The 25,163-nt window shown below is 46.2% G+C and overlaps 1 protein-coding gene across 2 annotated transcripts in view; it reads right to left on the bottom strand.

The window, feature by feature from the left end:
* Positions 1-25,163, bottom strand: part of gstcd (glutathione S-transferase, C-terminal domain containing) — a 58,947-nt gene that overhangs the window by 21,459 nt on the left and 12,325 nt on the right. For both annotated transcript variants that reach the window (XM_064926621.1, XM_064926620.1), the window contains one exon: positions 300-415. In XM_064926621.1, coding sequence (XP_064782693.1) covers positions 300-415 — 116 coding nt within the window. The remainder of the gene's footprint in view (positions 1-299; positions 416-25,163) is intronic.

Raw genomic sequence — 25,163 nt, forward strand, 5'->3', positions numbered from 1 at the left:
AAAGGGCTTGTGTGATCAGTAGTGGCCTACCGCTCTGTCCATTCCAATATTGACCCATTACCCACCCAGTCAGTGCTACTGCTGTGAAGTGTACTGTACACTCCCTTCATCACTCCACTCCGTCTCCCTCCTGTCTGTCTGTCTGTGCATGGAATAACAAGGCTTTTCAAAAGAGAGAGGGGAAAGAAGAGAAGAAATGCACCCTTTCATCCAGATTTCTGACAGACAGACTAATGAGGACAGAGCGACGGTGGGGGATGGAAGGATCGAGAGATGGACCGAAGGACTGACGGACGCACCCCTCCGCTGCAGAAATCCACCACGGTGTCCCCCGGTCGGGCCAGCTCCATCACCATGGCGACCAGGTTGTTCAGCTGCTGCCGTTTCCTCGCGGCGCGGACGTCAGACATCTTCCCTGTAGACAGAGCTGAAGATTCAGTAAAAAGGAATGGTGTGCTTATGCAATATAATTATAATATATGCCATTCATCAGATGCTTTAATATTGGTGTCCCCAGTGGGAATCGAACCCGCGAGCCTTCACTAACTTATGTAAGTCTCATATAAGTGAAATAAGAAGGTATTGGATGGAATGGTAATATCAACATCTTCATATCTGTACAATACCAGAAGTATTTGCTTAGTTTCAATGTTTGTGTCACGCCCTGACCATTGTAAGCTGTTTATTCTCTGTGTTGATTGGGGCGTGACAGTGACTTGGGTGGGTCATCTAGGTGAAATGTATGTCTATAGTGGCCTGATATGGTTCCCAATCAGAGGCAGCTGTTTATCGTTGTCTCTGATTGGGGATCATATTTAGGTAGCCATTTCCCCATGGTTATTCGTGGGATCTTGTCTACATTTAGTTGCCTGAGTGCACAACAGTAGCGTCACGTTTCGTTTGGTTGGTCGTTTTTGTTCAGTGAGTTTGAGTTTATTAAAATATGTGGAACTCTACGCACGCTGCGCCTTGGTCTACTCCTTTCAGCGAACGTCACAGTTTGACTGGAAGATGAATCAACATTATCCAGTCACTGTACGGTCAATTCAGGTGGGACATATTTCCTGTTCTCCTTCAAACATGTTTGAATTGCTTTATTTCCTCTACCCTTTCTTTCTGTCTTTTGGTTTCAGGAAGGAACCTTCATAAAAACAACGTATTACCCAGGAAGATGCTCTCTTTTCTTCGTATGAATGCAGAAGTGCCAGACAGCGTTGCTATTTCATGTGTTCCTGCTTTGAAGTGCACAACATTGTCACACTGTGTTTTACAGGCAGAGAGCTATGATGATACAGTACATGCTGTAATCCAGCTACAAGGGCCACTTATCATCATCCCTACATCAACAACAGTTTCTACCGGCCAAGTGCAAAACAAAATTTAACAGGGTGAAACAAAACAAGCGACAGAGCCAAAATGGAGAGAACTTTTCTGCTACTGCAAAGAAACAGAGCCACTTTAGTGGTATGCAGCCTCGCAGGATGTACGTGATGAACGCAATACACATTTCTATCCCCGTGTTCCTCCTCATCCAACTCCTGCCTCTCGTTGGCGGCGGTGAGCCAAGCGTGGCGCGAATCTGCGGTACCGTTTCTGGCCCATAAATCTTGAGTGATGATTGCTTCGTTTACCCAGGTGCCACGCTATGATACCCGCTGGAATATCAGAAACACATTAATGGTGGCCTTCCCTCCTCTCCCCAGATCACTGCCGCCTCCACAAATTGATATACGGGCGACACACACACACACACACACACACACACACACAGGCCGGGCGGCGGGCTGAGAGAGAGAAGCGACGACAGTAGCGGCGGGGTACGCCTATATTCTCGTCACGCTAATACAAATGAGGAATTTCACAGCCCTTGCCCTCGCCATCGTTATTTACCTCGCACCGCTTCATATTAAACCGGCTCCCAGGAGTACAAGAAAATGGAAATAGCAAAGAGAGGAGCACGTCAAAAACCATGGGGTGGTATTGACTAGGTAGCAGCAGCAACTTTTCATTTAGATGAGTTATTCAGATCCACGTCTGTTCTCGGCTAAATAGCCCGGCCTCCTGTGAGGCCTCCTATTGAGAGCTTTTATGCCGTCGGATTGGAGGAGCACTTCAGGGTCTTAATTGACAATTGCCTTGTGCGGTGGGATGACGGCTGAAACAAAAGGCGCTGAAAGCCGAATGATAAACCTGGGACGTGACGAGTGGTACAATGCAGAGAGATGAGATGAAGGCAGGGTGAGTGTGAGATACCGAGGGGCCAAAGCCCAACAATAAGGCTGACATGAATGATAGTGTTTTATGAAGGCCGAGTACAGAGTAGAGACGTGGCTCTGGGGCCAGTTCACTAGGATTCAACACTACAGAGTAGAGACGTGGCTCTGGGGCCAGTTCACTAGGATTCAACACTACAGAGTAGAGACGTGGCTCTGGGGCCAGGGGATTCAACACCAGTTCACTAGGATTCAACACTACAGAGTAGAGACGTGGCTCTGGGGCCAGTTCACTAGGATTCAACACTACAGAGTAGAGACGTGGCTCTGGGGCCAGTTCACTAGGATTCAACACTATGAGTAGAGACGTGGCAGAGTAGAGACGTGGCTCTGGGGCCAGTTCACTAGGATTCAACACTGGGGCCACAGAGATTCAACACTACAGAGTAGACGTGGCTCTGGGGCCAGTTCACTAGGATTCAACACTACAGAGTAGAGACGTGGCTCTGGGGCCAGTTCAGTAGGATTCAACACTACAGAGTAGAGACGTGGCTCTGGGGCCAGTTCACTAGGATTCAACACTACAGAGTAGAGACGTGGCTCTGGGGCCAGTTCACTAGGATTCAACACTACAGAGTAGAGACGTGGCTCTGGGGCCAGTTCAGTAGGATTCAACACTACAGAGTAGAGACGTGGCTCTGGGGCCAGTTCAGTAGGATTCAACACTACAGAGTAGAGACGTGGCTCTGGGGCCAGTTCACAGAGTAGGTTCACTAGGATTTCACGTGGCTCTGGGGCCAGTTCAGTAGGATTCAACACTACAGAGTAGAGACGTGGCTCTGGGGCCAGTTCACTAGGATTCAACACTACAGAGTAGAGACGTGGCTCTGGGGCCAGGGATTCAACACTACAGACGTGGCTCTGGGGCCACTAGGATTCAACACTACAGAGTAGAGACGTGGCTCTGGGGCCAGTTCGTGGATTCAACACTACTAGAGACGTGGCTCTGGGGCCAGTTCAGTAGGATTCAACACTACAGAGTAGAGACGTGGCTCTGGGGCCAGTTCAGTAGGATTCAACACTACAGAGTAGACGTGGCTCTGGGGCCAGTTCAGTAGGATTCAACACTACAGAGTAGAGACGTGGCTCTGGGGCCAGCCAGTTCACTAGGATTTCAGTGGCTCTGGGGCCATTCAACACTACAGAGTAGAGACGTGGCTCTGGGGCCAGTTCACTAGGATTCAACACTACAGAGTAGAGACGTGGCTCTGGGGCCAGTTCAGTAGGATTCAACACTACAGAGTAGAGAGACTGGGGCCAGTTCAGTAGGATTCAACACTTAGAGACGTGGCTCTGGGGCCAGTTCAGCCAGTTCACTAGGATTCAACACTACAGAGTATTCAGGTAAAAATGCATTGTGTAGAAGAGACATGCCTCTCTGTCATGTAGAATGGGGAATCATGTTAACTCTACACAAGACATTTCTATCACCACTATTCGGGTACGGGTCGGTGGGATGGTAGGACAGGTCATTTCGTGGCTCACCAACAGCCACTCCACTGTCAGCATGAAAGTGTTGATGAAGAGGGGGAGGCACTAGACAGAAGTAGAGAGGCTATTGTCCAGTACAGACAGAGAGCTGGACCTGGGTCCTTCATCCTTCTTTATCCTCCTCTCATCTGCAGCAGAGAGGAGTGACAGTGACCCACATGGCCCTGGCTGAATAGCCGTAATTGTGCAACCAGCCACTTCCATTCTGCAACACCCAGCAACTTGCACACAGCGAACCGTTCTCACACCAATAGAATGAGAATGGAAAGAAACTTTACAAGTAGGACAAATATAGTATGAAATAGCAGTGAGTGTATACTAACGTAGTTATTACACTGTAGTTTGGCTGATGAAGTTGTTATTGTGTTTTTGCCTTATTTACATCTGAATTAGCTAAAGGGTATTGAGGAACCACAGCAAAGTCCAATTCCTAATTTAGAGAGATAAACACACAGGCTGATCTATTCCACTGTTCTGTGGCTGGTTTCCTACAATGTCAGCACGTATCACCGAGATCATTCACACACACACTTTATGCAGCCGGGGGAAATTACCTAACAACTCCTAGAAGTTTACCCATTAATCTCCCCAATCAAGTGTTAATTAAAAACCTTAAAGGACATATCCATTTCAAATCCTTAGCTTGTAAGGAAGCACTAATCCTATCATTTATTTAATTCACTCGGAACTACCGGTACTCCAGTAAGGTTGCATGGTGCACCTGGTAGCCTGAAGTGATTGGATAAGGACAGTGTCTGTCAATCTGCACTACTATGTCTATCAGTGCTGGAAAGATGTAATATCATATCAGCATGATGTCAAGTGCTATCACTCAGCAGCATGTACTCGGTGTTATACCAATGGCATGTCTCCCAGGAACTGTGTTTGTGTGTGTGTGTGTGTGTGTAAACTCTGTCATCATCAGCTCCAGTTCTAACCCCACAGGGGATTATGCTACTCTGTTACAGGGAGGGGAGACTTCCGATATGGAACACCACAAGATTCCCAGTGCTCTGGATGGAGATTACGACAACAGGGTAAGGTGAAGCAGGGTATGGCAAGGCAGGGTATGGGGCAAGGCAGGGTAAGGTAAGGCAGGGTAAGGTAAGGCAGGGTATTGCAAAGTAGGGTATGGCAAGGTAGGGTAAGGTAAGGCAGGGTATGGCAAGGTAGGGTAAGGTATGGCAGGGTATGGCAAGGTAGGGTAAGGTAAGGCAGGGTATGGTAAGGTAGGGTAAGGTAAGGCAGGGTAAGGTAAGGCAGGGTAAGGTAAGGCAGGGTATGGCAAGGTAGGGTAAGGTAAGGCAGGGTATGGCAAGGTAGGTAAGGCAAGGTATGGTAAGGCAGGGTATGGCAAGGCAGGGTAAGGTATGGTAAGGTATGGTAAGGTAGGGTAAGGTATGGCAGGGTAGGGTATGGTATGGTAAAGCAGGGTAGGTATGGTAAGGCAGGGTATGGTAAGGCAGGGTATTGTAAGGCAGGGTATGGTATGGTAAGGCAGGTAGGGTATGGTATGGTAAGGCAGGGGGTATGGTAAGGCAGGGTAAGTAAGGTAAGGCAAGGTAGGGTATGGTAAGGCAGGGTATGGTAAGGCAGGGTAAGGTATGGTAAGGCAGGTTAAGGTCTGGCAGGGTAAGGTATGGCAAGGTAGGGTATGGTAAAGGTATGGTAAGGCATGTAAGGTATGGTAAGGCAGGGTAGGTATGGTAAGGCAGGGTAGGGTATGGTAAGGCAGGGTAGGCAGGGTATGGGTATGGTAAGGCAAGGTAGGGTATGGTAAGGCAGGGTAAGGTAAGGCAGGGTAAGGTAAGGCAGGGTAAGGTAAGGCAGGGTATGGCAAGGCAGGGTAAGGTAAGGCAGGGTATGGCAAGGTAGGCAGGTAAGGTATGGCAGGGTAGCAAGGTATGGTATGGTAAGGCAGGGTATGGCAAGGGTAGGGTATGGTAAGGCAGGGTATGGTATGGTATGGTAAGGTATGGTAATGGTAAGGCAGGGTAGGTGGCAGGGTAAGGCAGAGTAAGGTAAGGCAGGGTAGGGTATGGTAAGGTAAGTCAGGGTAAGGTAAGGCAGGATAAGGTAATCTCCAGGTATGGTAAGGCAGGGTAAGGTATGGTAAGGCAGGTTAAGGTAAGGCAGGGTAAGGTAAGGTAAGGCAGGGTAGGGTATGGTATGGTAAGGCAGGGTAAGGTAAGGTAAGGCAGGGTAAGGTAAGGTAAGGCAGGGTAGGGTATGGTAAGGCAGGGTAAGGTATGGTAAGGCAGGGTATGGTATGGTAAGGCAGGGTATGGTATGGTAAGGCAGGGTATGGTAAGGCAGGGTATGGCAAGGCAGGGTATGGTAAGGCAGCAGGTTAAGGTAAGGCAGGTTAAGGTAAGGCAGGGTAAGGTAAGGCAGGGTATGGTATGGTAAGTCAGGGTATGGTAAGGTAGGGTATGGTATGGTAAGGCAGGGCAGGGTATGGTATGGTAAGGTAAGGTAAGGCAGGGCAGGTATGGTAAGGCAGGGTAAGGTATGGTAAGGCAGGGTAAGGCAGGTATGCAGGGTAAGGCAGGGTAAGGTAAGGTAAGGTAAGGCAGGGTAATGGTATGGTAAGGCAGGGACAACAGGTATGGTAAGGCAGGTTAAGGTAAGGCAGGGTAAGGTAAGGTAAGGCAGGGTAGGGTATGGTATGGTAAGGCAGGGTAAGGTATGGTAAGGCAGGGTATGGTAAGGTAAGGCAGGGTAAGGTAAGGTAAGGCAGGGTAAGGTATGGTAAGGCAGGGTATGGTAATTAGGGTAAGGCAAGGCAGGGTAAGGTAAGGCAGGGTAAGGCAGGTTAAGGTAAGGCAGGTTAAGGTAAGGCAGGGTAAGGTAAGGCAGCGTAGGGTATGGTATGGTAAGGCAGGGTATGGTAAGGCAGGGTAGGGTATGGTATGGTAAGGCAGGGTATGGTATGGTATGGTAAGGTATGGTATGGTAAGGCAGGGTAAGGTAATGCAGGGTAAGGCAGAGTAAGGTAAGGCAGGGTAGGGTATGGTAAGGTAAGTCAGGGTAAGGTAAGGCAGGATAAGGTAAGGCAGGGTAGGGTATGGTATGGTAAGGCAGGGTATGGTATGGTAAGGCAGGGTGGTATGGTAAGGCAGGATAAGGTAAGGCAGGGTAGGGTATGGTAGGGCAGGATAAGGTATGGTAAGGCAGGGTATGGTATGGTAGGGTATTGTAAGGCAGGGTAGGGTATGGTATGGTAAAGGGTAAGGTCATGGGGCAGGTTAAGGTAAGGCAGGTAAGGTAAGGTAAGGCAGGGTAGGGTAAGGCATGGTAAGGTAAGTCAGGGTAAGGTATGGTAAGGCAGGTTAAGGTAAGGCAGGGAGGTAAGGTAAGGCAGGGTAGGGTATGGTATGGTAAGGCAGGGTAGGTATGGTAAGGCAGGGTAAGGTAAGGTTTAGGGTATGGTAAGGCAGGGTAGGGTATGGTAAGGTAGGGTATGGTATGGTAAGGCAGGGTATGGTAAGGCAGGGTATGGTAAGGCAGGGTAAGGTAAGGCAGGATAAGGTAAGGCAGCGATATGGTAAGGGGTAAGGTAAGGCAGGGTAGGGTATGGTATGGTAAGGCAGGGTAAGGTAAGGCAGGATATGGTAAGGCAGGGTAGGGTAGGTAAGGCAGGATAAGGTAAGGCATATGGAAAAAACACCTTGAGCAAGGTAAGGCAGGCAGGTAAGGTAAGGCAGGGTAGGGTATGGTAAGGTCAGGGTAAAGTAAGGCAGGATAAGGTAAGGCAGGGATAAGGTAAGGCAGGATAAGGTAAGGTAGGGTATGGTAAGGCAGGATAAGGTAAGGCAGGCAGGATAAGGTAAGGCAGGGTAAGGTATGCAGGATAAGGTAAGTCAGGGTAAGGTAAGGCAGGATAAGGTAAGGCAGGGTAGGGTATGGTAAGGTAAGTCAGGGTAAGGTAAGGCAGGATAAGGTAAGGCAGGGTAGGGTATGGTAAGGTAAGTCAGGGTAAGGTAAGGCAGGATAAGGTAAGGCAGGGTATGGTAAGGCAGGGTAGGGTATGGTAAGGTAAGGCAGGGTAAGGTAAGGCAGAGTAAGGTAAGGCAGGATAAGGTAAGGCAGGATAAGGTAAGGCAGGATAAGGTAAGACAGAGTAAGGTAAGGTAGGGTATGGTAAGGTAAGGCAGGGTAAGGTAAGGCAGGATATGGTAAGGCAGGGTAAGGTAAGGCAGGATAAGGTAAGGCAGCGTAAGGTAAGGCAGGATAAGGTAAGGCAGGATAAGGTAAGCAGGTAAGGTAAGGCAGGGTATGGTAAGGCAGGATAAGGTAAGGCAGGATAAGGTAAGGCAGGGTAAGGCAGGGTAAGGCAGGAGGGTATGGTAAGGCAGGATAAGGTAGGTAAGGCAGGGTAGGGTATGGTAAGGTAAGGTCAGGGTATGGTAAGGCAGGATAAGGTAAGGCAGGATAAGGTAAGGCAGGGTAGGGTATGGTAAGTTAAGGGTAAGGTAAGGCAGGATATGGTAAGGCAGGATAAGGTAAGGCAGGGTATGGTAAGACAGGATAAGGTAAGGCAGGATAAGGTAAGGCAGGGTATGGTATGGTAAGGCAGCGTAGGGTATGATAAGGTAAGGCAGGGTAAGGTATGGTAAGACAGGATAAGGTAAGGCAGGATAAGGTAAGACGGTATGGCACAGGAAGATCTCCTTAGTTTGTTTTAGGAAGAGGACCGTTGGGAAGGTGTGAAGAGGGTCATTTAATTTCAGCAAGCCATGACACCCACCATCTCAGATTGCACTGAAAGGGTTTCTGTAGTTAAATCAAATTATCTGTTTCTATCTTTGAACAAAATAATGTTTCAGGAATGCTAAAATATCGGTTTCTAACTACAGAAATGATGGTGTTGAAATCGTCTTTCTAGTGATTTTTGAGGTGGAACGACTCAAGGGCAAAGCAGACACACCCTGGGAAGGGCGAAGCGCCAGTCCTATTTATAACTATCTAGGACCTCAGGCGTTTTCCTGGTTTCCTTCGTCCCTTTGTTGACAGAGGCTTTTTGGGTATGCGTGAGCACACCTGAAACATTCTGGCTGGAGTTGGAGGCTGCAGCGAGAGGGTGTATAATTAATTTTAGAATGACGGTTGTAACAACATGGCTGCATCCCATTCACGCCCTGAGAATTTTAAATGGGAGTTTTTATTTAAGGTTTCCGGATCTAATAACCCCTAAACAACGACTGCTCGCACTAATTGCGGTTGCTTGGCTGCCTACTTAAGACTAACAAGTGCTAAAATAGCCTTATACACCTGTCGTTACAATGCTCTCTCCCTTGTGGTTGTGCACCCCAAAAAAACCAAGCAATTCCTTATCAGTTAATTCATTCACTCTTCGTCTGAAATAGCCTACAGCCTCCAGCCATTAATCCAATAAAGTACTGCTTCTAATAAAATAGAATACAATATTCCTGGTGTTCTGGTTTAGTGTGATAACGCGTTGATATTTTCCTGCCGTTTTCCCAGCATGCACCAGGTCATGATTAGTGCACATGCTGGACTGAACTGTGGTACACCCAGCCAAGACATCTCCTTTCCCATGAAATGAGCCAAACCCCATCCCACACTCTCTTCCAATTCCCCCCTCATCTCTGAAATTAAAGCTAGACATTTCACTCTTTTCTTGTTTTGGCACACACTCAGGGTCAGGCTGGGCCTCTTACGTCTGCTCTGAAAAATGGGTCAAGATTTGGACACCCAGCTTGACTAAAAGCCTCACAAACTCGCTTTCAAAGTCCGGGAAGCTCATGAATAGCAATGTCTGTTTTAAAGGGTGGCCCCGGCCCCGCAACTCATTAAACCATCGATTGAGATGATAAATAATACTGGTATAAATCAGCTGTAATAGCAGGTCTCTCTGTGATCTGAGCTACCTGTTCTGTTGCAAAGGATTTACTCACAGCCGAGTCAGAGAACAACATTGCATTGACACAAAATATGACACAATAGTGATTACTGCTACTGCCTTGCAAGGAGAGCTCTGCTAATACTGTGGAAGTATAGGTTTGGTCAGCCAGTACATATAGATTTATAGTTATATAGATTTTCCCATGTAAAAACCCTCCTAGCAGACAATAGGAATGTATGCAGGCTTTATGTTGACTACAGATCCAAGCATGCTGCATAACTATGATGATTCATGCTGCTCAATCTGAATGAGGGCAACCAAAGGTGACGAATACCTGAGGGCTGCATCACGTCAGACTATGTTGCCAAATAAGATTGGGTGTCGGTTGTCAGGTTGGGGTTGCCAGGTTGGGTACAGGTTATTAGGTTGAGGGCAACCTCCAAAGGGAAAACATGCCTGGACTGTAAAATACGGTAGTTTCTGGATTCTCTGTCTATGCAAGGTGGTTTAGTAGAAGCCATAATAATATGGTGGTTCTTGAAAACAACGGTAGGTTACTCAACCATCTTCCTTGTAATTCAGGAGGGATTGTGGAGTGAAAGGAGGACAATCTACATATTGATTTATGCACTCCCCCCACAGCTACATTCCTATTTGGTTTAAAATTCAGAGCCAATTTATAAACCAGTCGCAGCAACAACTGTGAAGTATATCATCAACAGCCTGCGACTGTCATCAGGCGAGGGCTCAAAACAATCCAAAGCCGACGCCTGTGTGACAGGTGGACCACGTCCCACATTCTACCACCGACTTCATCTCTATCATTATCATCCATCTTAAGAAAAGACAGCGAAAGAAAAACAGACACCGCAGTGACTGCGAAACACAATCTTACGGTCGGAACAGACGTTCTCATTTAGACTCACCGAAGAGGCATTTATGGCAGGTACGTGCTTTTGGGAAAGAAACAACTGCTTCCATTGTAAACAGAGTGACAGACAGAGACATATTACTAAACTAGCATAAGTCAGTCGTAGCACAGGAGCTAGCCTATAGCATAGAGCCACTAGCATAAGTCAAAGTCATAGCACAGGAGCTAGCCTATTGCATAGAGCCACTAGCATAAGTCAGTCATAGCACAGGAGCTAGCCTATTGCATAGAGCCACTAGCATAAGTCAAAGTCGTAGTACAGGAGCTAGCCTATAGCATAGAGCCACTAGCATAAGTCAAAGGCGTAGTACAGGAGCTAGCCGATAGCATAGAGCCACTAGCATAAGTCAAAGTCGTAGTACAGGAGCTAGCCTATAGCATAGAGCCACTAGCATAAGGCGTAGTACAGGAGCTAGCCGATAGCATAGAACAATCTGTTGAGCAGAGTGTGTTGTGCAGCCAAAACAACAGTGGAGGAGATAAGGAGGACAAGGGCAGCCAACCAGAAGCCACCGTCGCCGCAAGATCCTACCCAGAAACCCTTTCTCCTCTAGTGGAGCAAGATGGAGGTCATCCAACGGAGAGGAGCGTGGTCACAGTCAGTCACGTATGCTCGGCGGCAGTGGAGACGGATGTGTGTGTGTGTGTGTGTGTGTGTGTGTGTGTGTGTGGCCACCCACAGAGACAGTGGCCACCCACAGAGATCCATCACTTTGTTTATTGTTGCTGCTGTATGATATGCAAAGTCAGTCCTCTGTCTTCCTCCCCCTTGACTTGACCCCCTAGACGTCATTCTGATCACATAGTGGGTTAGCTAGTACACCTGTTTGATAAGTGTGATGGGATCTGATTTAACCTTAGACTGAGTTCTGCTATGTGAGCAGACTAGCTGAGCAGTAACAGGGTTGCTGGTGGTGTTGTGTGTTTTTGAGAAAGAGAACTTTGCCATTTTGCCACAGATCAGTTCTTGGTGGTGATAATGACAACTGGGCAGGCAGCCAGAGAGGACAGCCAGAGTGAGGCCTAGGGGATTCTTAGCCTTGGATGGATGCCAGGGGGGGGTCACCTTTCCCAGTCGGGTCCAGGGTAGGGCCTCCCTGCGGGGTTAGCTAGTCAGGCGAGCCTGGGGATCCACGGGGCCGGCCTCTGGGCTGACACACTGACAGGCGAGCAGGATCCCTGCTGGCTTTTTTCCTGGCACAGAGCCTTTATTTTTTCCTTTTCTGATGCCACAGCGCTGTGACGGGCCTATGAGATGCAGCGGAACTCTGACGGGGCCCTATCAGATTGATCAGAACATAAACAGTGGGTAGCCTCACTAGGGGGCCCTGTGTTTAGATCACAGGGACCTGGATGAGTGCTCCCACCACTACCGTCAGAGAGAGGAAGATGCTGGTTCAAAGACAAAACAGACTGGGCTGACATAAGTATGCATACATAAATAACTTAAGTAGGCTAACAATGCATATAGGCTATATTATTCCTTCTACGTAGCCTATTCATATTCATCAGCACGGATCACGTCAATGTAAAAACAGGAAGCATGTAGCACAACCATATATAATTGCATAAAAACAGCATACATCCAAGTAAGCTTTAAATAAACTAAGCATGGGCTATATTCCTTTAATATATTATTTGCTACACTAGGCCTACTGCTCAAGTCAGTGTTCGACAGGAAGCACACATTATATCCATGAGTAAAATTACACTTAAAGTGTAAAGTTGTTCTATCAACAAAGTGTATATTTCAGGGTTTAGAGAGAGACCTTTATAACACGTTCACGCTCAATGCCCTAGAACAGATTTTCCACACCACACAGCCACTTAAGTCAAGGCTAACAAGCAGAAGAGAGTACTACGGCGACATTAACAGAGGCAGAAAAACAGAAAAGCTCCCAGGGGAAGGCTTGGGCGGTATACCGTATATACCGGGGTATTTGGAAAAAATATAAACTCTTCAAAGTTTTACATGTGAATATTTGTAGCTACTTTTCAAGTTATTAGCTGCAGTCAACTTGTGCAAATACATTAGGAGATGAAGCAGATTGTGTTCTTCAATTCACCCGTCACAGTATTTGACATTATGAGGCTTACCGTAGTTCCCCAGAGCAGTGGAGCCAGTCACGTGTTTGTTTGTAAATAGCACAACGGGAGAAAGCAGGAGCCGGGGAGTCCATAGCATTCTATATCTATCGGCGAGTCTGTTGTGCATCGCGCATGAGGTGATGAAGTTACAATTTAGTAGTGAATTGTATACAAGTGTAACTTATAATGGCTTTCTGCCAAAAGTCAAAGAGAGCTCTGGATGAGTTCTGTACAGCTGCCATTTTTTCACCTCCATTCTTCTCCCACCTGCTCCATGTACACATGCATGCTTTTCCTCCATTCTTCTACCATCTACTCCATGTACACATGCATGCTTTTCCTCCATTCTTCTACCATCTACTCCATGTACACATGCATGCTTTTCCTCCATTCTTCTACCATCTGCTCCATGTACACATGCATGCTTTTCCCATCTGCTCCATGTACACATGCATGCTTTTCCTCAATTCTTCTCCCATCTGCTCCATGTACACATGCATGCTTTTCTGAAGGAAGAGCAGCATCACAACTTTGTTCATTTGCACAATTTATCTTGTTCACTTTCACTTGTAATTGTCCACACTCACCAAAAACGACATTTGGTAAGTTACTAGCTATGCTTGTATAACTTTGAGCTGGATTTGCCTGTCTTTTCAATTCGTTTATTTATCTGTTTTCACTTTTTTTTGCTCGTTAGCATTTAGCTAGCTATGTGATTTTGCAATTCGTTGGTGACAATTTTGTTTGCATTCTGGTAAAAGAGGCCTAATGGGATTTCTTGCATTTTTAGTGCCCCCTTGTGTGCTATGCTGATAGTACAGTAAATCCCAGGATGAGAGAATGACAGTAATATGTGAAAATCTGGATTCCGCCCAAGCCTACACAAGGGTAAAGTGGGGACTGCTTCATCCAAAATTGAGGATGAAGAATTCAACTAGCCAGGGTGAGGCCTTGCATTGATTTCCTGCCTGTTAGCAACACATGTGCGTAGCCATTGAGATGGAGTTTCAATCGCCTTGTAAAAAAGACACATTCGCAAACCCAGTGATGGAAACAGACTGCCCATAAAATACCTACAGGAACAGCATGCATGTAATCCAACAGTTAAAACAAGCCTCAGACTTGCTCCTAAAAGGCATTGGCCATTTTTTGGCCTCAGTCCAGGAGAAATATCAGGGTAGATATTCAGAGTGTTTGTAAGAGACCATTGCAAATTTGTCACGCTAATTGCTGAGCAAAAACCCTGTGAAGGGTGGAGATAATCCATTTAAGAACGGTCAAGTCAAAAACTGAAATAGCCAAGCCAAGGCTTGTTTTGTTGTATATTCACAACTAGTAGCTTGACCAATGTCTTTGTGCAACAGGTGTGCTTGTCTTCCTTAACGCTGTGTTGCAGGCCCATGCTCAAATCTACAAGGATACAAAATAAATTACATCTATTAACATTCCAGAGCTGAAGCAAGCAAGAGCCTCCTTGAAAGATGCAGAGAGAAAACATCTGACAATACAAAGCCTGCTGGAGGAAGTTTGTGAATGACCTATGTTATCCAAGGAGCAGAAGCTTTTACGTAACAGTCACAATGATTCTGTGAATTGTGTGGAAAACAAGCTTGAGCACAACTACCGCTGACAGAATAGTCACTGCCTGCTAGAGTTCCTTAGCCTACACGCTATGACAAAACATTTTCCATAAAACCCTGTTCCCACACCAGTATAAAGTCAACCAAGTTTAGGTCTAATTACGTAATACAAACTTAAAATTACTCCCAAATTATCTCCATTCATTGTAATTCAAGATTCCCCCCCCCTACATTTCGAAGCAGCCAGCCAGGCATATTTTCCTTGTTTGTTTAGCTTGGTTGGTGATGGCAGCAGGAGCTGCTTGGGCTTGCTGCCTCTAGAAATAATAACCGTCGCTGAGCAGAGACAGATAAAGACTTGTTAAAGAGAGTTGTACTGTTTTTAAAAGACACCTTCAACACCCCCGTTATATGACAAGTCCCTGACAGGCGCCCAATGTTTCCTTTAATGGACGCCACAATATCTAGTCGGCAGCTACTGATTATCACCTTGGCATTCCCACAAAACTCTTCCCTCCCTCTACTCCTCAGCCATTTGAGATTTGAAATGGCTTGCTTAGTGAATGTTGATGTGTATTATTGATGTGTATATTGACGTATATGCAGGACTCACCTGAGAAAGAGGCCTTGGTCACAGCATGACTGCATGTCGAAATAAAGGTTAAATAAATTGTGTTGGCACGGTAAAAACGCTACCCACGGGAGCGAAGATTCTCACTTACTTACAAACATATGGTCGTTATTAGGAGAATCTATGAACCAAGAAGACAAAAAGAAAAACTAACTTGGTCAATCTCGAGGGTGTGTTGATGGCAATCTACGAAGGCGAGGAGATACGTTTTCACAGCACTCCCCTGGGAAAGTGTGCTGATTTAACCAGAATCACAGACATTCTGAAAGCACTACACTACGAGTGACACCATAATGGGTAGTGGTGATACAGTCCAGTAGATACTGTAGATGTGCAAATCTGACTATGGACAGTCACAAACCCACAGATCTTAGCACAGCAATCAATAGTGGTGCAGAACTACATTTTCACAGCATTCCTCAGGGAAAGTAAGATGTTTTAACAAGAATCAGACATAAATTCCCAGAAAGCCCTAGTCTGAGGGACACCATAATGGGTGCTGTGGTGATTCAGTACATACTGTAGATACAGGCTGTAGATAGATACTGTAGCAATGGGAAGTCCACTATGGGAAGCCACAAACCCACAAACCCACAGACCATAACTGCACCTTCTGAGGCATGTGGAACAGCTTAACGCCAACCAATACATAACAATGTAAGTATTAGCTATGATTTAGATAACGGGGTAAAGACCCTGTTAACTGTTGTACTGGTTTGGAGAACCACACATTTACACTCTTAAACACGGATGAGCACAATCAGAGAAAAGATGATCATTCCTGCTCGGAAAAGCTAAAACTGTTGACAAGTTGTCATCGGAAAATGTTTGCTTTTGCACATGTGCTTTAGTCAGTGAAACGCTTCAGTGTCGTAGGATGAGAAAGTGGTGACAAGAAAACAAAAAGGTAAATGAAGTAAAAGACCAGGGGAAATAACTTCTCACCACATCTCTCAACAGCTTGGGAATGTCTGTCTAAACATGGAGGAGTTCGTTCCGCTTTAACCAACGGCACCGTTAAAAACAAACATTTTACAATCTACACAAGTGTAGGAAAACAAATCCTCTGTGTCCCTGACTGTGTAGGTGGCAAAACAATATTCTGGGAATCACAAACGTCTTACAATTTAGAATATGGAAAACATGATTGCACTTAAAAACATTTATTGATATCGCTTCTTCATGAGAAAGATTTACAAAAGACTAAAAGGATAACAAGACTGGATTGAAGGGCGAGTTGAGAAATTGAAGATATGCTCAAAACAATTATTTACACCATCCCATCTGTTCCAAACAACACTCTCACTAACAGCTAATCATCCAAAACTGAAATGAGCTGCTTAGCTAAATCTGGAACAATGTATATTTTCTCAGGTTTACTGAGGCTGTTTTTGTTGTACATTGTCCCTGCTCAAATAAACTCTATAAATAAACCCAATAGATACAACTCAATAAATAAATAAAACCCTTCATCCCATCAATGCCCACCCAGACCTGGCAAAGACGTCGCCATTACCCACAGATCCTGTCAGCTTTACTACAGTAACCCCCTGTGTGTTTTGTTTGGGGTACATTCATCCTTTAGCAATCTTTGGCTCTGTTCTTCATTGCCCTAGATGTCAGTCAATGAGTAAGTGGCGCGATGCTGCAGTCTTTATAGAGACCATGTCATTGTCTTTTGGCCAGTAACCTTTGGGAATTTCCCCAAAACCCCAGGCAGCCGGTGGAGGCTGTGCTGAGCTAAGCTCTAACCCCAGGATCAGAGAAGGCTGGCTGGGCTCCAGACCCTGTCCTCCTCCCCTCCCTCCGCTGGCTGGTTCTCAGACGGGAAAGGCCTTGGCGAGGCTGCTAGATCCAGAGCCCCTCTGCTGGGAGAGATAAAGGGATTCTGCCACCGCCTCCGTGGTCATTAAACCACCCATCAGGAAGAGACATGGCTGCCCAAAGTCAAAGACAGACAAAGACAGAGTGAGCTATAGGAAGAAAAAGTTGCTCAGGCCTGGCTCTCTCCATCTCTCCCCTCTGTCCCTGAAGTCTTGTGGGGGGACACTCTGGCAGGCCTCTTCTATTCTACCTCCTGTCAGGCTCTCTCCATCGCTCCCTCTCTTTGCTCTCCCTCTCTTTGCCTGAATTCATTAGTCCGTTAGCACACACATTTGATACCAGGGAATGAGCCACTGTCTGGATATCGACCGATTTCCTTATTAGGAACCTACATTTCCAAATGTCTCGGTGACGTCTGAATATAATTTGTTTTTAAGGCAAGCCAGCCGGGGATAATGGCCAATTGGTCACAAATGCTACATGGTGCCCTTTCAATAATTATAGAAGGGGATTTGGATGAATCAGTATTCCGTTACAATGTGTCTCCAGCATACAAAAGGGGAGAACTTTAAAAGGAGACGCCATTACTCAGTTTTCTTGCACTTCCTCCATCCATAAATGATTTGCCATCTTTCTCAACTCGTTTCTGTTGGAAACAAAATGGCCGCCAACATGAATTCTCAGTGCAACAGAAGGAAACCAGCCAACTTCCTGAAAAGGAAGTTCCTTAGTTAGAGAATGTTCTATCCAAACTGAAGCTGTGCAGCCAATCACCTTTCACGCCTGTTGCCGTTATGGAGACGAAGGCTCTAGCAGCTCCATGGAGAAGTGACATCTGTTTGTTTTCAGATCCACTGAGCCGCATGCAGATGTAGACCTGTTTCACACTCCTAGACCAAACCAACAGGTATCCATTTACACACACACACACACCTTGTGACAACACACCCCTATCGGTGCCTCGTCGGGACAGCAGTGTGGAGGCGTGAAGGAAGGCCAAACTCAAAGCGAAGTGAAGGTGTGGATATAACACACACACACCTCAAACATGAATGAGAGAACATCCACACACAGCCCATTGTTCTAGCCTCTCTACTGTGCAGAGTATGGGGGCGCCAGCAACCCCTCAACCGCAAAAACCCATCTAACCACGTTTTTGAAACCGTAAAACACTGTCATAGAGCCTTTGCAATTTAGCACCACTGAAGTTCGAATCCAAGACATTAAACACACATCACCTGTTGCATTGTTCTTCTTGCCTGTCTGTTTGAACCCAAGACATTCAACACACATCACCTGTTGCATTGTTCTTCTTGCCTGTCTGTTTGAACCAAAGACATTTTTTTAACTAGGCAAGTCAGCTCAAATTTACAATGACGCCTATGGGACTCCCAATCACGGTCGGATGTGATGCAGCCTGGATTTGAACCAGGGTCTGCAGTGACACCTCTTGCACTGAGATACAGTGCCTTAGACCGCTGCGCCAATCAGGAGACCACACATCACCTGTTGCATTGTTCTTCTTGCGATTCACAATAACAACGCTGTAAGTTTAACCCTGTTAAATAATGTGAGGAATGCTAGAGACGACACCAGTTTGTGGAGGGGTGAGAGATGGAGGGAGGAAGGGAGTGAGAGAACTCGCTCCGACACTGCTGACGCCAGTTAGAAGGGGAGAGCAAGCACAGCATCGAGACAAGGAGTAATAATACATGGTGTGGTTGGCGCAGTGTGTCAGAGCGACGTATGTGGGCTGCTAGAGAGGAGGGAAGGAGAGAGCGAGAGAGAGTAAGAGAGGTGTAGAGAGAGGAGAGAGGGAAAGGAGAGAGAGGAGAGAGGGGTAGAGAGAAAGGAGAGAGGGGTAGAGAGAGGAGAGAGAGAAAGGAGAGAGAGGAGAGAGGGGTAGAGAGAGGAGAGAGAGAGGGGTGGGTAGAGAGAGAGATTGACAATAGGAGACAGAAAACATGCCCCTCGCTCTTTTTCGCTCTCTCGCTTTCACACACACACACTTTCTTGCTGCAGTGTGCCATACTGTGAACCTGCTGAACTCACACAAACTGCTCCTGCTGGTCTGTGACATAAATAATGTAAGTAACATAAATAAGGTGAACTGTTGCTGCAGTTACCAAGGGATAAGTCTTAAACAACGGCATTTCTTGAGGGAATCAGCATTACCTCAAACAGGCGGCTCCAGTAGTACTCTTTAGTGTGGCATTAGGCCTCCACCAGACACGTAGTTCTACTCAGGCATGCACTGGGATTCCACTAGGGATGGAATCATGACAACTGCATGGCTTGAGTTGGGCCTTGGAGAAATGTCCACAGACTGGTGGCATTTATTTCCATGCCTATCTCATTTTTATGTCTCTGTGTCCAGTTTGAAGGAAGTTGAAGCTATCTGTGCCTGTGAACTTCTAGTCATTTCGTTAACGCAAATGCCACGATGCCTTGCAAAACTTCCTTCAAACTGCACGCAGACATAAACATTGTATCTTTGAGTACTTCGAAGTCTGGGTAAGAAAAAAAGGACTTAATTGCCCAGATCTCACACTATCCCTTTAAAGCTACAGTACCAGTCAAAAGTTTGGACACACCTACTCATTCAAGGGTTTTCCTTTATTTAAAAAAAACTATTTTCTATGTTGTAGAATAATAGTGACAACATAAAAACTATGAAATAACACATATGGAATCATGTAGAAACCAAAAATAACTGTTAAACAAATTAAAATATATTTTAGGTTATTCAAAGTAGCCATCCTTTTCCTTGATGACAGCTTTGCACACTCTTGGCATTCTCTCAACCAGCTTCATGGGGAATACTTTTCCAACCGTGTTGAAGGAGTTCCCACATATGCTGAGCCCTTGTTGGCTGCTTTTCCTTCACTCTGCGGTCCAACTCATCCCAAACCATCTCAATTGGGTTGGGTCATTATCCTGTTGAAAAACAAATGATAGTCCCACTAAGCGTAAACCAGATGGGATGGTGTATCGCTGCAGAATGCTGTGGCAGCCATGCTGATTAAGTGTGCCTTGAATTCTAAATAAATCACTGACAGTGTCACCAACAAAGCATCCCCACAACATCACATCTCCTCCTCCATGCTTCACGGTGGGAATCACACATGCTGAGATCATCCTTTCTCATACTCTGCGTCTCATAAATATGCAGCAGTTGGAACCAAAATCTCAAATTTGGACTCGTCAGACCAAAAGGACAGATTTCCACCGGTCAAATGTCCATCGCTTGAGTCTCTTGACCCAAGCAAGTCTCTTCTTCTTATTGGTGTCCTTTAGCAGTGGTTTCTTTGCTGCAATTTGACCATGAAGGCCTGATTCATGCAGGCATGAGGAGAGAGAGGTCTTGGTATGAGGAGAGAGAGGAGAGAGAGGTCTTGGTATGAGGAGAGAGGACTTGGTATGAGGAGAGAGAGGTCTTGGTATGAGGAGAGAGAGAGAGAGAGGTCTTGGTATGAGGAGAGAGAGGAGAGAGAGGTCTTGGTATGAGGAGAGAGAGGAGAGAGGTCTTGGTATGAGGAGAGAGAGAGAGAGGTCTTGGTATGAGGAGAGAGAGGAGAGAGGACTTGGTATGAGGAGAGAGAGGTCTTGGTATGAGGAGAGAGAGAAGAGAGAGGTCTTGGTATGAGGAGAGAGAGGTCTTGGTATGAGGAGAGAGAGGTCTTGGTATGAGGAGAGAGAGGTCTTGGTATGAGGAGAGAGAGGAGAGAGAGGTCTTGGTATGAGAGAGAAGGAGGAGAGAGGACTTGGTATGAGGAGAGGGCAGCTCCTTTCTGTGTGACCTAAGGAGCAGAATAACAGCATTTATTCACACATTCTGACACACAATTCTAATTATCTTCATGGAGTCTATGAGAGACATACTGTAGTTTTCTTTCAAATGAAAGTGATCTACAATTGCATTGCTTCTGGCATAAGGCTTATGATGCTTCCGATTACAGATGCCACTTCTAAATCACAACAAAAAGGACTGAGGCATAACCTGGAACCACTTTAGGGTGCTGACTATTTCGGGAAATAGTTTTCTTTCAACATTTCTCTCTTACAAATGCCGTTTCTATGATCACTTTAAAGACATTAGGCAAAACCATTATTGCTTATTTCAGCTGGCTTACTTTCTAGGGCAGAGTGTCTCCGTATACCCCAAAGCTCACAGTCTCAACATGCGACAATTGGAAGTAATTCATTAATCATGAGTCTAGACTGGTGAGAACAGAGTAACCTAAACCCTCTGAACGCTTAGGGGAGCTCCAGGCAGTTTCCCCCTCCATCACTGTGAAGAACAAGTGCTTACTGAGCAAACCAAAACTGGGAATCGGAAAGAGGATGAATATTCATGATATGACATTCGCGGGGAGCAGACGATGATTCCAAAATGCACACAACCCGTGGTGCTGCGTTCAAATGTAGCTGTCGACTCAAACCTCAAACGGTTTCAACAACCCGTGGTGCTGCGTTCAAATGTAGCTGTCGACTCAAACCTCAAACGGTTTCAACAAACAGTGAAATTCAGTTGAACTGCCCCTGAAATCCACCTCAAGGGAACCGGTTGTGGTTGAACTGCCCCTGAAATCCACCTCAAGGGAACCGGTTGTGGTTGAACTGCCCCTGAAATCCACCTCAAGGGAACCGGTTGTGGTTGAACTGCCCCTGAAATCCACCTCAAGGGAACCGGTTGTGGTTGAACTGCAATCCCAGAAATAAAATGCCAATTATCCACCTAGTTGGGCGTTTAAAACCTTGGAGCCTCTTGTTGCTCGGTCCTAGTTGTATTGTATTGGGATCTTTAAATAGCCCATTTAAAGGCTCAGAATGAGTTTAATCCATTGAATATGGGTAACAAAATGGACCTTTTCTCATTTACCCCTGAGACTGGTCTGGCAGGAGACGCCTGGGGACGAGCACCTTTTGACAAGTATCTACCACGTAGGCAGAGTTCCTCCTCCCCCTCCCTGTTCCCTTGTCACTCACACCCAGAAACAACCCCCACATCCCATCCACCGCACACCCAGAGACAGACAGTAATATATATGAGCGCACACCACACACCGATGCACACACACAGACTCAACACACTCACACACCTTCTGACAGGGGAGTCATTCTATGTTCCCAACAACACGTCTCCCAGTAACACAGACTTCACCTCAGGGGCCTCCAGACGGACAGCTCTCTGACAAGTGATGATCAGACAGACTCCTCTACTCTCAGGCAGGTTGAGCCTTAGACCAACTGTATAACAGCATAATGTACAGAAGAGTGTGTGTGTGAGAGAGAGAGAGAGAGAGAGAGAGAGAGAGAGAGAGAGAGAGAGAGAGAGAGAGAGAGAGAGAGAGAGAGACACTACCCATCACAAAGATTGGCTGAGAATTGTACATTCCTATCTTAATGTGCACTGGGCAAGTTTTAATGGTGGTGGAAAATGCCTGTGAAAAACAAGCGATAATACAGTATATTCAGAAGGGACATAATCTGCACACACAGTCTGTTGGTGATTTGCTGCTAACATCTCCGTCAAACTGACAGCATCTCAGCCCATTCTAAATATGGGCTTTTCAAAGAAACGTATTCATTCTGTATCAACTGTCAGGCAGTCTTCCTTCAGAGAACTCCCATATGTGACTACCTAGACTACACTAACTCCTACCTGCTTATGCTGTATAGGTTTTATGATCAAAACCGAGATGAATATGATAGATATTCCCTTGGAAAATCCATAACAAGCATCCAACCGTAGCAGCAATCAAGAGTTCATTTCTGGCCGGGTCTATACCAATACATTGCCTTTGATATGTCTTCCTGCAACACACATCACAGGAGGTCCTAATAGCCATGTGTATCAGGTGTGCATCCCAGATGTGAAAATACTCATCGGGTTCTTCACAAATTCTCTCAGTATGTATTGGACTAGATGTGAAAGCGTGGGCTAAGACAAGTCTACTGTTCTGGAGCTCAAATGACAAAACAGAGGATGTTTTTCTTTGCATGGGTGGAAGGAAATTTTGCTGAGATGAAACATTTTGGTGGAAAATTGAGTCAAATACTGTCCCATCTCAGGTCCAGCTGTTAGAGACGTGGTACTGTTTATATATAACCGATGGGCTAAAAACAGCGTGTAGAGGCCGACCGATTATGATTTTTCAATGCTGATACCGATTATTGGAGGACCAAAAAAAGCCAATACTGATTAAAATCGACAGATTTATGTATATAAACTCAGCAAAAAACATCCCTTTTTCAGGAACCGGCCTTTCAAAGATCATATTCATAAAAATCCAAATAACTTCACAGATCTTCATTGTAAAGGGTTTAAACACTGTTTCCCATGCTTGTTCAATGACCCATAAACAATACATGAACATGCACCTGTGGAACGGTCTTTCAGACACTAACAGCTTACAGACGGTAGGCAATTAAGGTCACAGTTATGAAAACTTAGGACACTAAAGAGGCCTTCCTCCTTACTCTGAAAAACACCAAAAGAAAGATGCCCAGGGTCCCTGCTCAACTGCGTGAACGTGCCTTAGGCATGCTGCAAGGAGGCATGAGTACTGCAGATGTGGCCAGGATAATAAATTGCCATTTCCGTACTGTGAGACGCCTAAGACAGCGCTACAGGGAGACAGGACGGACAGCTGATCATCCTCGCAGGGCCAGACCACGTGTAACAACACCTGCACAGGATCCAAACATCACACCTGCAGGACAGGTACAGGATGACAACAACAGGATCCAAACTCACACCTGCAGGAGACAGGACGGACAGATCGTCCTACAGACCAGGACACACAGGATACATCACACCTCAGGACAGGTCAGGATGTGCGAGTTACACCAGGAACACATAATCCCTCCATCAGTGCTCAGACTGTCCTCAATAAGCGGAGAGAGGCTGGACTGAGGGCTTGTAGGCCTGTTGTAAGCCAGGTCATCACCAGACAAGAACATATTCAAATAAAGTAACAGGGAACAGTTTTATTTAAATAAGGACGTTTTTTGGGCCTCCTGAGTGACGCAGCAGTCTAAGGCACTGCACTGCACTGCTTGTGGCGTCACTACAGACCCGGGTTCAATGGTCACAAACGGCTATGACCGGGAGTCCCATAGGGCGGCGCACAATTGGCCCAGCGGCGTTTGGCTCAGCGCGCTCTAGGGACTCATTGTGGCAGGCTGGCGGCTTTTTATTTCACCTTTATTTAACCAGGTAGGCTAGTTGAGAACAAGTTCTCATTTACAACTGTAGCCTGGCCAAGATAAGGCAAAGCAGTGTGACACAAACAAAAACACAGAGTTATACATGGGATAAACAAACATACAGTCAATAACACAATAGAAAAAGTCTATATACAGTGTGTGAAAATGAGGTAAGATAAAGGAGGTAAGGCAATAAATAGGCCATAGTAGCGAAATAATTACAATTTAGCAATTAAACACTGGAGTGATATGTGCAGAAGATGAATGTGCAAGTAAAAATACTGGTTTGCAAAGGAGCATAAAAAATAAATAACAGTATGGGGATGAGGTAGTTGGATGGGCTATTTACAGGTGCAGTGATCTGCGAGCTGCTCTGACAGCTGGTGCTTAAAGTTAGAGAGGGAGATATGAGTCTCCAGCTTCAGTGAACATGAACCAAACAAGGCAACAGTAAACATGTCATCCCCAACGAATGATGCAGCTGTGGGGGACAATAATAATCTTCAGAAATGACTGTCAAAGTAACAAAATAACTAGGGCTTACAATGATGGTGAAAACTTGGAGACATTTTGTAGTTAAATGGGTTCAAATCTTCCTTCAAGTCGCAGTGTGCGCACAGAGGGAGGTTCGTGCTGTTGTCAAAGCAACCGCACCACATTTAACATCGGTACTTCACCTCCACTTACACCTTCACTAAGCCAACACCCCCGCCCCAACAACACCTTGGCCTCCACTAACACCTTCACTAAGCCAACACCCCCGCCCCAACAACACCTTGGCCTCCACTAACACCTTCACTAAGCCAACACCCCCGCCCTGACAACACCTTGGCCTCCACTAACACCTTCACTAAGCCTACACCCCCGCCCTGACAACACCTTGGCCTCCACTTACACTAAGCCTACACCCCCGCCCTGACAACACCTTGGCCTCCACTTACAGCTTCACTAAGCCAACACCCCCGTCCCGACAACACCTTGGCCTTCACTTACACCTTCACTAAGCTTACACCCCTGCCCTGACAACACCTTGGCCTCCACTAACACCTTCACTATAAGCCTACACCCCCGCCCTGACAACACCTTGGCCTTCACTTACAGCTTCACTAAGCCAACACCCCCGTCCCGACAACACCTTGGCCTTCACTTACACCTTCACTAAGCTTACACCCCCGCCCTGACAACACCTTGGCCTCCACTAACACCTTCACTAAGCCTACACCCCCGCCCTGACAACACCTTGGCCTTCACTTACACCTTCACT

This window comes from Oncorhynchus masou, chromosome 20, assembly GCF_036934945.1.
Source record: "Oncorhynchus masou masou isolate Uvic2021 chromosome 20, UVic_Omas_1.1, whole genome shotgun sequence".
In the NCBI taxonomy this organism is placed as follows: domain Eukaryota; kingdom Metazoa; phylum Chordata; class Actinopteri; order Salmoniformes; family Salmonidae; genus Oncorhynchus; species Oncorhynchus masou.